Source organism: Mytilus edulis, chromosome 1 (assembly GCF_963676685.1).
Source record: "Mytilus edulis chromosome 1, xbMytEdul2.2, whole genome shotgun sequence".
Lineage (NCBI taxonomy): Eukaryota > Metazoa > Mollusca > Bivalvia > Mytilida > Mytilidae > Mytilus > Mytilus edulis.
The window spans coordinates 49,211,360-49,225,129 of NC_092344.1; the positions used below are offsets into that span (position 1 = coordinate 49,211,360).

The 13,770-nt window shown below is 31.4% G+C and overlaps 1 protein-coding gene and 1 long non-coding RNA gene across 4 annotated transcripts in view; one reads left to right on the forward strand and one right to left on the reverse strand.

The window, feature by feature from the left end:
- Positions 1–13,770, forward strand: part of LOC139513286 (glutamate receptor-interacting protein 1-like) — a 44,701-nt gene that overhangs the window by 2,945 nt on the left and 27,986 nt on the right. Inside the window, exons 4-12 of one of the 2 annotated variants that reach the window (XM_071301653.1) lie at positions 300–363; positions 1,990–2,135; positions 4,868–5,030; positions 6,027–6,172; positions 7,403–7,550; positions 7,993–8,192; positions 10,371–10,556; positions 12,160–12,349; positions 13,255–13,394. In XM_071301653.1, the coding sequence (XP_071157754.1) occupies positions 300–363; positions 1,990–2,135; positions 4,868–5,030; positions 6,027–6,172; positions 7,403–7,550; positions 7,993–8,192; positions 10,371–10,556; positions 12,160–12,349; positions 13,255–13,394 (1,383 nt within the window). The remainder of the gene's footprint in view (positions 1–299; positions 364–1,989; positions 2,136–4,867; positions 5,031–6,026; positions 6,173–7,402; positions 7,551–7,992; positions 8,193–10,370; positions 10,557–12,159; positions 12,350–13,254; positions 13,395–13,770) is intronic. The other variant, XM_071301659.1, reaches the window with a different exon arrangement.
- Positions 3,163–4,654, reverse strand: LOC139513305 (uncharacterized). Of its 2 annotated transcripts, none has more exons than XR_011662425.1 (3): positions 4,276–4,654; positions 3,847–3,925; positions 3,163–3,281 (listed from the first exon to the last, which is right to left on the reverse strand). It is a non-coding gene; the product is annotated as an uncharacterized lncRNA (long non-coding RNA). The 2 variants fall into 2 exon arrangements; XR_011662426.1 differs by lacking the exon at positions 4,276–4,654 and adding an exon at positions 4,068–4,248.

Here is a 13,770-nt window from a genome sequence, read left to right on the forward strand (position 1 = left end):
TGCACTGAACCCTTACCAGATTTACCACTGGCATTACACTATATCAAACCTTTCTCTACTTTTCATGACTTTTAATTTTACTTTTAAATATTTATAAATGTTTAGAATTCAGCTTGTTTTTGAGGCATGTAATATCTGGTGATAAACTAGAGAAAGTGTATAAAAAATTAGAAAATCACGAAAAAAGATAATAACTTGCCTCTTATCATTGATATATTACTCTTCAACATTGAAAGCCTACATATATCATGGAGGAAATAAATTAATTGAAATTGTATGTTTATATTGTGTATTTTCAGGAGGAGAAGATAAAGGGTTTAGACCCACAGTATCTAGTATAAGACCAGGAGGAACTGCTCATAGGTACATTTTACATTTAAGTTTTAACGTTGAAGATATGCAACTTATTGCTCAAATTTTGGTTAAAAAAGAAACTGTAGAAGATATTCATGTAATTATTTTGTTATAGTAGGGTGCTAAAAAAGATTTGTATCTGTATGACATCATAGTTCATTCGTTTGTCCATAATTTCTAAATGGTAAAACGGAAGAACATCAGCAGTATATGACATTAATATGAAATTTAATCATTATAGATTTGAAAACAAACAAACCACAGATTGGTTATCAAATCTACTACTGAAAAAAAAACCTGAAAATCAAACACAATTGCATAGAACAGGGATCTCCATGGATGAAAATTGAACCATGGAGGAACTTTCACCATTACAAACCGTGTCTACGCTGTACAGTGTAGCGCGATCAGAAGTATTTTATCCCTCCATACAAGGAATGGTGAACATGCTAATTCATTGCTTATTTAAATTATATTTATTTGAATTTTCATTATAGAATTAGAAGTATCAATATTTTCATTTATTGCCGTTTTTAACCATTCAAATGCCAAGTCTTCATGGTCCCCCCCTTAGTCGAGAATGACCAAAAGCTGTCATGAAGGTCCCCATGCAGATTTCTTTTATTTTAGGTAATTGTTATGAGGGTTAAAAATCATCTGATGTGGAGCTTATTTTTCGTGGACACTGTCAAATTCAGAGCCCATTACCGGTATGGCTGATTTGCAGCAACAACAAAACAATTCGTACGGGTTATGTAAAAGGTTAAAGAGATTTGTAAAGCAAACGTTGACAAATGAAAAGGTTTTTAATGACTTTATCTGGCAAATTGATGCTGTGCAACATGCATCTTTCGAGTCTGAATAGAAACCGGAAACGCGGATGTATCAATTTGATTGTAATATACGAAATGAATTCGGAATTTAGATACGATATTTCTTTACAGGAAATATTTAAGTTTTTACTTTTAAACTTTTAAAGTAATTCTAAATTATCGTTACAGCAGTACTCGAGTTATTTGCGATGAAATAATATTTACTGTTTTGCGTCTTATTTTGTACTTCTTAAAAAAAGGGGATGCTGATTGCGTAAGTCAAAATAAAGCACGTGTTCGAATTGTTAAACTGGTTTCTTTGTAACTGGATTAATTTATTAATTTATTTATTTAATCTAAAAGATCATAATCATTTGCTGAAACTTAGTTGATTACTTCGACAAATGGATCGTCTATCCTCAGATAGTATTCTCCTGTCTGGTTTGTTGATCTACCTGTACAAGCTCAGGTACAAGTAATTAGCGATCTTAATCCGGATATCCCTCAGGCGTTAGAACTGTATTGGATTATAACATAAAAAGCCTAAGGGTTATGCAATTACATGCGTTTGATTATAATTGATAAAAAAATGGCGTTGGGCTACAAAAAACGATGAAGTTTTGAACGATGGCGCAAGACAATTTAACGATGGCGCGAGTCATTTGACGATGGCGCAAGACATTTGAACGATGGCGGGGCTCCATCGTTAAACAGGCCATGGAGATCCCTGTTCTAGATAGAAATAGTATTGTTCATTACTTTCACAATATCTTGAGTTAAGAATGACAAAACATAGGCAATATGATATCTATTACTTTCACAGATCTGATTCCTTAGAAGTAGATGATATCATCTTGTCTGTTAATGGTATTAAGACGGATGGAATGAAACATGACGAAATAATAAACTTATTAAAGAATACAGGAGAACATGTTATACTTGAAGTAGAATATCAGCTTCCAGACAATTGTAAGTAATACTGAGGATTCATTATTATTTGTTGTAAATCAAATTAACTTCGCCTTTTATTTAGTTTAGTTTAGTATTCAATAAAGTACAAATTTGCTATAGGCTAGTATCATCATGCATACTGTATGCAAACTTTTCAGGACCACAGAATAAAATATCAATGAAAGTTGCAACATATTTTAATAGCTAGATCAATCTACATAATATAGGTGTTCGATACACACGATACACACTCTCAAAGATTTTCCATCAACTTTTAAGATTTAAGAATAATGCCATATCATATACAGGTGTAATACCACCATTGATTTTTCCCTATTAGTCTTTGTTAAATTGACACTTTTAAAAAAATTGTACAGTATTTACCTTTATTTCAACCAAAGAAATACTTTGCATGTGTAAAGTTTAATCCTTTCCAGTGATACAGTGAAAATTTCACACTACATTTCATTGCATATAAGAAAATAATCATCACCGGAAGTAAACAACCCAATTTTTACACTTGTATTTACTGGTTACTTGCTTTGGTAACTATGTAACCTTAACGTTCCAGAATATTTTATAAGACGATCAAATAAAAAAAGAATGATGCATTCAGACATCCAACATACATATTTACGACTCAGAAAAATTTAAGTGCATTGAAATGCAGGGTTAATTTTCTACAACTGTCAAATTCAAGGGAATATTTTTTTAGGCCTACTTTCGTATGCAACCGGATGTGGCGTACCATGATTTGGTGGTATTACACCTAAAGAACACCTAAATATCAAATAAACTTAATGTAATTTTTTCCCCTCCAATTGCAAGTTATTTCAAGCATAACTGTCAAGTTTTGTCTCAGTCAGAGCTATAGTTTCAGAGAAAATCACTATAATGTAAGGCCATATCCTACGGCAATTTCAGTCTAATTTCTTCGAAAAATGCTCATTTCAGTGTATCATTATAAAATGCAGTGTTGACTACTATCTGATCATAAACTCATGATCTATGCATTCAAACAATTAAATAGAATACAAAAGACAACTTTAAGATGATAAACAATTTTATTGCACCTTTTAGAGTTCATTTGAAGGTCTGTTTTGGTCTGTTTTGGTCCATTTTTCCTCCTTCCTTCCTTTTTCATGAAAACTTGATATCTTTTGTCTAAAAAATAAAACAAATGTGATTATTTACCCACAAAAATTAAATAAATATAATGTTAAATCAATAATTAAAGTGTTTTAGCTGAAAGAACTGTCTCTATAAATGTTAACAGTCTACACGGAAGTTTCTATAAGCCCTTATGTGTAACTCGAGTTTTTGGTCTGTTCGCCTAGTGTGACAAATAACGGTTCCCTTTCAGTCAATCATTTATTGTTACTGGTATCAAGGTCTTTTTATTTACTCATAACAGTATATTTCTAATAGATTTATACAAAGAGTCAACTTTCTTGTATTTTACATTAAAAAAATGGGGAAAAGAGTAATACAAAAATACCTCAAAATGTTTTAAAAAGGGTTATGTCCCTTGGAATGCTGGTACAAAAAATAATTGGTAAGAATTATAAAGTTTAAGTATGTGAGACTGGTATCTGATGTGTATAAATCCAGGGCAAATAAGTGTTTAGATGATTTATTGTCTGTGCAAAATGTAGACGACACAATGGCAAATTGTAAACTTTTGCGGCCAAAAAAAACAACAAAAAACATGATGATAGTTGATACTTACTTTAATGCTGAAGTGTTATCTGCAGACCAATTCACATATAAGATTTTTCAACAGAATGCTCTTCAGAACATGGTTAACACTGAAATAAAAAATTCACATGTTGTATAAACAAAACTGTAAGGGTAATTTAAAATTTAACACAGTAAACTAAATACAGCTTTGTCTGTCCACCCATTTGACTTAGAAAACACCCGTAAACCCCCATTTCAAGGCAATTTTACCTCAAACGTGCTTTCTGTGTCTAAATCCATGCCGAATTGTCCATGTTTACAATGTATGAACTGGTTTATTTATAACTTTTAAAAATGAAAGTACAAAAAGGTCACGAGTGCACATATGGTTTCCCTAAATAGGTGTAATACCACCATTGATTTTTCCCTATTAGTCTTTGTTAAATTGACACTTTTAAAAAAATTGTACAGTATTTACCTTTATTTCAACCAAAGAAATACTTTGCATGTGTAAAGTTTAATCCTTTCCAGTGATACAGTGAAAATTTCACACTACATTTCATTGCATATAAGAAAATAATCATCACCAGAAGTAAACAACCCAATTTTTACACTTGTATTTACTGGTTACTTGCTTTGGTAACTATGTAACCTTAACGTTCCAGAATATTTTATAAGACGATCAAATAAAAAAAGAATGATGCATTCAGACATCCAACATACATATTTACGACTCAGAAAAATTTAAGTGCATTGAAATGCAGGGTTAATTTTCTACAACTGTCAAATTCAAGGGAATATTTTTTTAGGCCTACTTTCGTATGCAACCGGATGTGGCGTACCATGATTTGGTGGTATTACACCTACACTTCATTATAATATTAAGACAGATGTTTTTTTTTCTGTTAAGGTTTGATAATGTCTACACAAATGTAAGTGATATCATCACATATGGCTGAGACAGAAGGACTGTCATTGGTTATATAACACTGAAAGTTTTCTAGCATTCAATAAGTGACATCATTCAATATTTTTTGGCTTTGTTGTTTTTTATTCTCTTTTTTTTGTAGCATTTTCCAGTTCCTTTTCTGTTTGTTGTAAACAGCATATTGTGTCCCTGGAAAGAGATAGTGGAGGATTTGGCTTTACTCTGCGTGGAGGATACCATAATAACCCACAGAAATCTAGAGCCTTAACTGTCACTCAAATAAGGCCAGGAGGATCAGCTGATAGGTAAAACTTGTATGCGATGATGTATCTTTGAGAAATGCAAAATGTATTCATATTGTATATTTAAGTATTTGAATATTCTAATAAAGCCATGATGAAAAACCCTGGAAATTCTATTTTTTTTTCGAACACAGCACATTTTTTTTTACAGTTTCTTGCTGTTTTTCTTAGAATGAAAATTTTAGTAATAATTTTATTATAGCCTAAGTAAAGTTTGATACATGAGATACATAATAAACAAAATTTGTAAAGGAAAATCAAGTTAATGGTATATCTTCCTTTGAAAAATTATTGTATCAATTTTTGAAAAATAGACAAAACACAAAATGTGTGAAGTAATTTTGGAAAACATTATGTCAAAATATTTGTATGATTTATAAATTCTGGAGAAGGCACTTTAATGATGATATTCTTAAATAGATATGAATTATTGTCATTCAGAAGCAAGATCTTATAAATCATTATATGTCATTCAGCATATCTTATACCCACGCAATGCTTTTGCAATATATTTCTTCATAATGTCAGAGTATGTTTAGTTTTATATATTGTATCATTGGATTTGCTGAAAAATGTTATGCAAGGACAGATTTAGCAACTTTTAAAGGGGGATTTTGAGATTATTTTGAGTTCTAATTTCTTATTTTACATGTTTATTACTGATATTAAATCAGGAGATTAGGTATGATTGCCAATGAGAAAGCTATTCACTAGCAACAGAGAAATATAGAAGATAGTAAATATGGATCAGCATACAGCATGCAACAATGAGCAAAACTCATACCTCATAGCACATTATAAAAGACCCTAACATGACAAATTTAAAAACCATTCAATTGAGAAAACCATTCGCTTGATGTACAATTTATGTTCAAAACAACATAAAAAACACAAATATGATATACAGAAACAAAAGACAACCTCTACAATACGAGCTACAAACTTTGGTCGGGAATATCAGAAAGTATCAGTATGTAATTATGAGTGACTTTTTTTCAGAGAAGGATCCATACAGGTTGGTGATAGGATCATTGCTATCAATGAATACAATGTTGCACATTTTACCCTGTCAGAGGCCTCAATGTTCCTGCAACAGTGTGGACATGAAGCTAACTTTACAGTTGAATATGATATGTCTGTTATAGGTTAGTTAGCTATTTAAGAAATGATTCTTGAATATTTTTATAATTGTCACCATTTCTTAAATTTTGTAGTAATTAGTATGTTCTTTGATCGTAATTATTATTTCTATAGAAAATCACGTTGGCCAATCAAACTTTTATGGAATTTTATGAAACTTTGACAGAATTTTCTTTATGACTAAGATAAAAAAAAGTATCTAGAGCCAAAATTTTGAAAACATACTGTGGATTCATTTATTTTTGTGAGTATCAATTTTCCTGGATTTAGAAAAACTTTCACTTTCATTTTCGTGGATATGGGATTTTCCAATAGTCTACAGTTAATCATACATCAAAGCAATTAGCATTTAAATTCATGGTTTCCCTGTACCCACGAAATCCTTCAAAATTGATAACCAACAAATATTAATTAATCCACAGTAGTTAATTTTTAATTCTGTATTTTACTTATACAAATAATAAGCAAAGAGATATTTGTTGGGAAAATTTTTGTTTTCAAGTTCTGATATTTTACTGGAAAACAGACTTAATATAAAAAAAGAAAATGTGGTATGATTGCCTACAAGACAGGTCTTCACAAGAGACCAAATGACACAGAAATGAATATGTATCATAGGCCATTGTAAGACCTTTGTCAATGAGCAAAGCCAATACGGCATAGTCAGCTATAAAAGACCTAGAAATGTAAAAGTTCTGATATTTTACTGGTAAACAGACTTAATATAAAAAAAGAAAATGTGATGTGATTGCCTACAAGACAGGTCTTCACAAGAGACCAAATGACACAGAAATGAATATGTATCATAGGTCATTGTAAGGCCTTTGTCAATGAGCAAAGCCAATACGGCATAGTCAACTATAAAAGACCTAGAAATAAAAAACAATTCAAACAAGAACACCAAAGTTTCTTTTTTGCAGTCAACAATTAGGTCAGGTCTTTAGCTTTAAGATATAATTTAAATGACTTTGTCAAACCAGCCTGGAATTTTCCAAAACATAAAAAAAAATAATCTTGATAGTCAATAGGCAGCTCCCTGATCAAGATAAGTATTTTCTTTTCATTTTTCCTGTAAATGGATTTTAGGTTGTCAACATTTCAATTAAAACTGATAGCAGGTGAAAGAACAAATATTTTTTGCTGACAAGGTTATTCCAGCATACTATAAATGAAACAGTGCATTGTTTAATCATGGTGTAAATTCCAAATCATATTGTTTTCGTTTTTACTTACAGATACCATTAAGAATGCAACAGGACCATTGTTAGTTGAAATAGGCAGAGTACCTGGGACATCCTTAGGTCTAAGTCTCTCACAGACCTCACATCAGGGGAAATGGTGTTTGTCTATTGATGGTATTGACCCTATGAGCTTAGCAGACAGGTATGTTCAAGTGCCTTACAGTTGTACCCACATTTGCTCAATGAAATACTATACAATTGTGAAAGAGTTGAAAAAAAAGAATGTTCAATTTCTGCATTATTTGTTTAGCTCACAATGTTAATATCTATAAGTGATCAAAACCTACTGGTAGCTGAATATGAAAGAGTCTTTTTGATATTAACACACAGTATTAGCTATTGAACATATTTTAATAGATTAAATGAAAATGCTATACAGTATATTTCTGCTAAAGATAATATTGCATATTTTTCATGCTTTATTAAAAAAATTATTGAAGAATGTCTCTAATCAAAATATATAATTTGTGTTCCAAAAAGAATTTAGTGCTTTAGAGAATTTTGTTTTTGGTTAAGGATGTTAACAAACATTTTTGTATAATTAATCCATAATATGGAGAATTTAACATTAAATCTACTTTCAGGTGTGGAGCATTACATGTAGGTGACCTTATTAGATCGATTGAAGGGACCAGTGTTGAACACATGTCTATTGCTGAGGCTACACAACTGTTAAAATGTAGCCTAGATGAGGTGGTTACCCTGGAAATATTACCGTCAAAGATTGTAGAACAACATACATCCAGAGATATAATATCAAGAAGAGGGATTAAGAGTAATTTAGGTACTTACTCCATGTAATTTAAGATAAAGATTTAAATTAAAGTTATTGCTGATTAGATTTATTTGAATAAGTCAATTTTGTAATGGCTAAATGTAGAAGAGATTCCCAAGGGTTTAAGTTTTCAATTATACATTAGCAGACTAGCTAACTATGAGGTATGGGCTTTGCTCATTGTTGAAGGCCGTACGGTGACCTATAGTTGTTAATGTCTGTGTCATTTTGGTCTCTTGTGGACAGTTGTCTGGCAATCATACCACATCTTCTTTTTTATATTAGCAGCTAGTCCTTCATTTATACTTGTTTGAAATGATAGTTTTCTTCAGAACGAATTTGCTGGCTAGTATGCATGAGTTGAATTACATCTATTTAAAGATGTAGCAATTGTGATTTTAGAATAAATGTTTATAAGAAATCAGCCACATTTTTATAGAAATCAAGTATATGAAATTTTAAACATGTATAAATTTTTTTAATTGAAGATTATATTTTAAATAAAACAATAAAAAATAAAACACAGATAAAATTGATACTTATTGTTATATTTGAACATCCATTATTTCAAATTCAAATATTTTTATTGGACAAAGCACATATGATACAATGCGTATTCCAAGATATAAACACATTAAACATGACAATTTATGCAAATACAACATAAAGAAAACATTTGAAGTACCAATTATATATATAATATCACAGTATTACATAGTATTATACTTATGGTAGACCAACTGACATTAGATTATTATTACGAGCTTCAAAAGCTTGACTTAAATAACTACATATTTGTCTGGTGTTAACTAGATTTACTGGGTTAAGTAAATAGATCGTTGATTTAATATCATCATCATTATTAAGGTTTTTGAAAATATCAAACTTCTCTCGAAGGTCTTTATATAAAGGCTTATTTAACTGTTGTGTTTGAAAACATCAGGTTGAAATAAACAAATTTACTGCCATACAGTTATTGAATGTTATCTGTCATTTTCACTTCTGTTTTAGCTCACCTGGCCCAAAGGGCCAAGTAAGCTTTTCTCATCACTGGGCGTCTGTCGTCTGTCATCGTCGTCCGTCGTTAACTTTTCCAAATATCTTCTTCTCTGAAACAACTGGGCCAAATTTAACCAAACTTGTCCACAATTATAGTTTAAAAAATGTGTCCAGTGACCCCGCCAACCAACCAAGATGGCCGCAAGGCTAAAAATAGAACATAGGGGTAAAATGCAGTTTTTGGCTTATAACTCAAAAACCAAAGCATTTAGAGCAAATCTGTTTGGGTTGAATTGTTTATCAGGTCAAGATCTATCTGCCCCGAAATGAATCGGACAACCCGTTGTTAGGTTGCTGCCCCTGAATTGGTAATTTTAAGGAAATTTTGCTGTTTTTTGTTATTATCTTGAATATTATTATAGATAGAGATAGACTGTAAAGAGCAACAATGTACAGCAAAGTAAGACCTAAAAATAAGTCAAATGACCAAAATGGTCAATTGACCCCCTTAGGAGTTATTGCCCTTCATAGTCAATTTTTAACAATTTTCATAAAATTTGTAGATTTTCACTAACATTTTCCACTGAAACTACTGGGCCAAGTTCATTATAGATAGAGATAATTGTAAGCAGCAAGAATTTTTAGTAAAGTAAGATCTACAAATACATCACCATCACCAAAACACAATTTTGTCATGAATCCATCTGCTTCCTTTGTTTAATATTCACATAGACCAAGGTGAGCGACACAGGGTCTTTAGAGCCTCTAGTTTAATTTTAAGAATATATGTATCTCTGTTAGATCTGTCACGGGTAGAAAATTTTAGTTTTGTTGGACACTTTTAAAAAGCTTCTTTTACTAACCTTCAAATAAAATGTGTAATATTTTTTCAGATATCAAATATGCTTATATTTGGATGTTTTAATGGAACATGCCTTTCCTAATATCATTTCTTGGGTTTTCAGGCTTAATATTTTTTGCTATATTTTTTAAGTGTCCAGTTGGTTATTCCCTATATGTATATGTATTATTAGTATCATGTATCTTTATACTGCATGCACATATTGTATATAAACAATTAGAACCATATATACATGTTTATAACTCATAGAAGAAATTTATAGTCTTTTATATATATTCCTTTACTTTTTATATTTACTTAGCTATTTATATCTACTTTCACTTTAGTTCGTTCCACCACTGGTAGCATGTCCAATGCAGCTTCTGTCCCAGCCATTCCCTCCTCTCTCTCTACTCCTGGTAGCTTCAATATGTATAACTCTACAGGTTCTGCATACAACATGTCATCTGGTACCAGTACACTGAGGTTGTCTGGAAGGAAGAGACAACTGACCAAGAGACAGGCATCCAACAGTAAGTTTAAAACATAACATTGTCAAAATCATTATATCAGCGATCATTGTATTACAGAGGCCTTGGTGGTCAAGTGGTATAAGTAGTTACTACTGTAATCACTAGCCAGTCAACACTGAGGTTGTGAGTTCAAACCCTGCTCGCTGGGTTGCACTTAACTCCAATCTTAACTGACTATGATTGTCAGTTTTCATATTGAAAATCAATGTTTTTTTCTGGGCACTACTGCTACCTCCACCAATAAAAACTGGCCGCCACAAAATAACCCTAATGTGGTGCTTAAAATTTGCGTTAAATCCCAGAAAATCTAAATCAAATCATTTTATTACAGCACAACATAAGCTTTAATTTTCGACAGTTGTAAATATGACCATTGACTATAAAAATAAGATGATGTAGTATGATTTGCCAACGAGACAACTCTCTGGCTGAGACAAAAAATATAAATGTTAGCAACTCAGGGTAAATATACAGCCTTCAACAATGAGCAGAACCTATACATCATAGTAAGCTTTAAAAGTCACTGAAATGTCAAATTTAAAACAATTCAACAAGTTGTTCAATATTTATTGAAATCTTCCAATGTTTGAATTCTATTGAGAAAAAAAAAACCAGTTGACTGGAACAAAAGTTGATGAGATTTTGCTCTCAAATTGAAACTAACTCTCATTTTATAAGACTTAATATTAATTTTAATTTGGGTTATTTCATCAAAATGGATGTTAAAGGATAAGAAAGGAGTTTTTTTTGGGCAATCTGACTGATGCAAATTTAAATTAAAGAGAGATGTGAGATTAATGTCAATATGAGACAGCAATGCAAAAAAACAAGACCAACAAAATGCTGTTTGCATATTCCAAATGAATTGTTTTTCATATATAAGAATTCCTGTTCTTTCCTTTGAATGCAAGTACTGTACATTTATTGCATGCATATATTCAGAAAAAAAGCATGTGCTTTTAAATCTTCAGTAAAAATGCTTGTTATAAAAATATATGTTTTCAATTTACTGCAACAAATTCTGAGAAGTCAGAATATCTGCAGAGCAAATCCATAAACTAAAAATCAATATGAATACAGATACATATAAATAGATTAAACAAAATTTTAAAGCTACACCTGGACAAAGCTTGCAAGAATTTCAGGGAAGAGATTAGATGTGTATGCACTTCCTACAATAATAGGGAGCATTTAGTTTTCTGGTCAATTCATCCATCTGTTTACCTTTTAGTGAAGACAGCAGTACCCCTCTCCCATGATAAAGGTAGTTTAACATGAAGTTGCGGTCAAATAAAACATAAAACCTAGTATACATCCTGTGGAAATATAATCTTGTTTTATTTTAAGGTATTTTTATTAACATATCTCATATCCTTTTACATTGGCATTTTTTTTCGTTGAATTTACTATTGAATGATTGCTCTTCTTTGTTTATATGAATTATTAATTTTTTTTTTAATGAAAATCAAACAATTTTTTGGCTCGTCACATCTAAAAATCATCCTAAATACCACTAAAATTGTATTTAAACATTACACTTTATTTCCCACTTTTGAAAAAAATACTCAGTTTGAAACACTTTATTTTGCTAATTTTTATTCAGTTTCCATATCCTCCACTGCCACTTCCATTATGCTTGGGAACCAGATAGGCAGGTCAGAAACCATGGAGATCAGACTGTATGCAGACTACAGAGGATTAGGGTTAACAGTAGATGGAAGTTTTAATGATTCCTCAGTCCTGGGGGAAGCCCCTGTCGTATCTTATGTGCAGACTGGTAGTGCTGCAGACAGGTAATGCATACCAATTATTGGTCTTGACCTTAAAATATCTGTACGACTTAATATTTTGGTTTTTTTTGTTCTTGCTATATTGGTGATGAGAATGCTTCCTCAAAAATTAGATTTAGGATTATTGCTCTAGACAAATTCTACGTAATTTCTTGTAATAATATTTGTATGTTAAATAGAGACCAAATTCAACTTTTTCTAAAGTTTTTCATTTACAAAAGCTTTTAACTTCTATGACATTAAAAATTGTATGTGACAAGTCAGTTTTCAACATATGTTGGACAGTTTGCTTCCTTCATAGACAGTAGTGTATATTTAACATGTCAGATACACAATGGATTCTTCCTTGCTAACCTCACACAATGAGATCTAGCATAACAAATATTGATAAGAGATTGTGGAGAAGACAAATAAGCTAGGGCTATTCCAGAAAAAATGTAGGGGGGTGGGGTTGGAAGGCAGTTTTTGTCAGCACCCGCCACCCAGACAATTGTAATTGAGAATTACAGTGCATTATAGTGTGAAAAGTTGCTCTGATACCCATCACCCATGTATTATTAATATAATGTGCCTTCTAACCCCCTCCCCCCCCCCCCCCCCCCCCCCCCCCCCCCATACATTTTTTTCTGGAATAGCCCTTACAGCTGAAGCAGGGATCTCCATGGATGAAAAATGAACCATGGATGAACTTTCACCATATCACAAACCGTGTCTATGACGTACAGTACTAGCTATATATAGTGTAGCGTGATCAAAAGTATTTCATCTCTCCATGTAAGGAATGGGGAATAGGCTGATACATTGCTTATTTAATTATATTTATTTGAATTTTCATTTAGAGGTATCAATATTTTCATTAATTACCATTTGTATTTTTTATACACTTTGGTTGATTTTTATTTATCTAGATGTGCCTTGATGCAAGAAGGTGATAGAATAATAACAGTAAACGGACAGAGTTTGTCAGATAAAACTATTGATGAAGTGAATCAACTGTTAAGAGAATGCAGACACCGTTGTGATCTGGAAGTGGAATTTGATGTTACAGGTATGTAGTTAAATGTGAATAAAATCAGATGTTTTGAAAATGTCATTGAGACAGTAACTAATCAACACAAGTCTGTAATTTTTTAGAGGGTATAATTCTCTTGTCTGTAATTTCCTATTTACTACAGAAGAGAGAAATTATCTGAACTGTAACAGTATCTTATTGAGAAACTCAAGTTGTGCACCTTCAATCTTATTGTGGGATATATTTTATTTCTGCAGTATCCAATTTCAAAACATAAATTTTCAATATGCTTCCTCATAGACCCCTAAACCCGACACATTAATGCTTCTTTTCTCCTGATAACCAAGTAAATTGATAAAGCTTCAAATGTATTAAAAAAATTGCATAAAATCAAAATATTTTGCATTCCTTC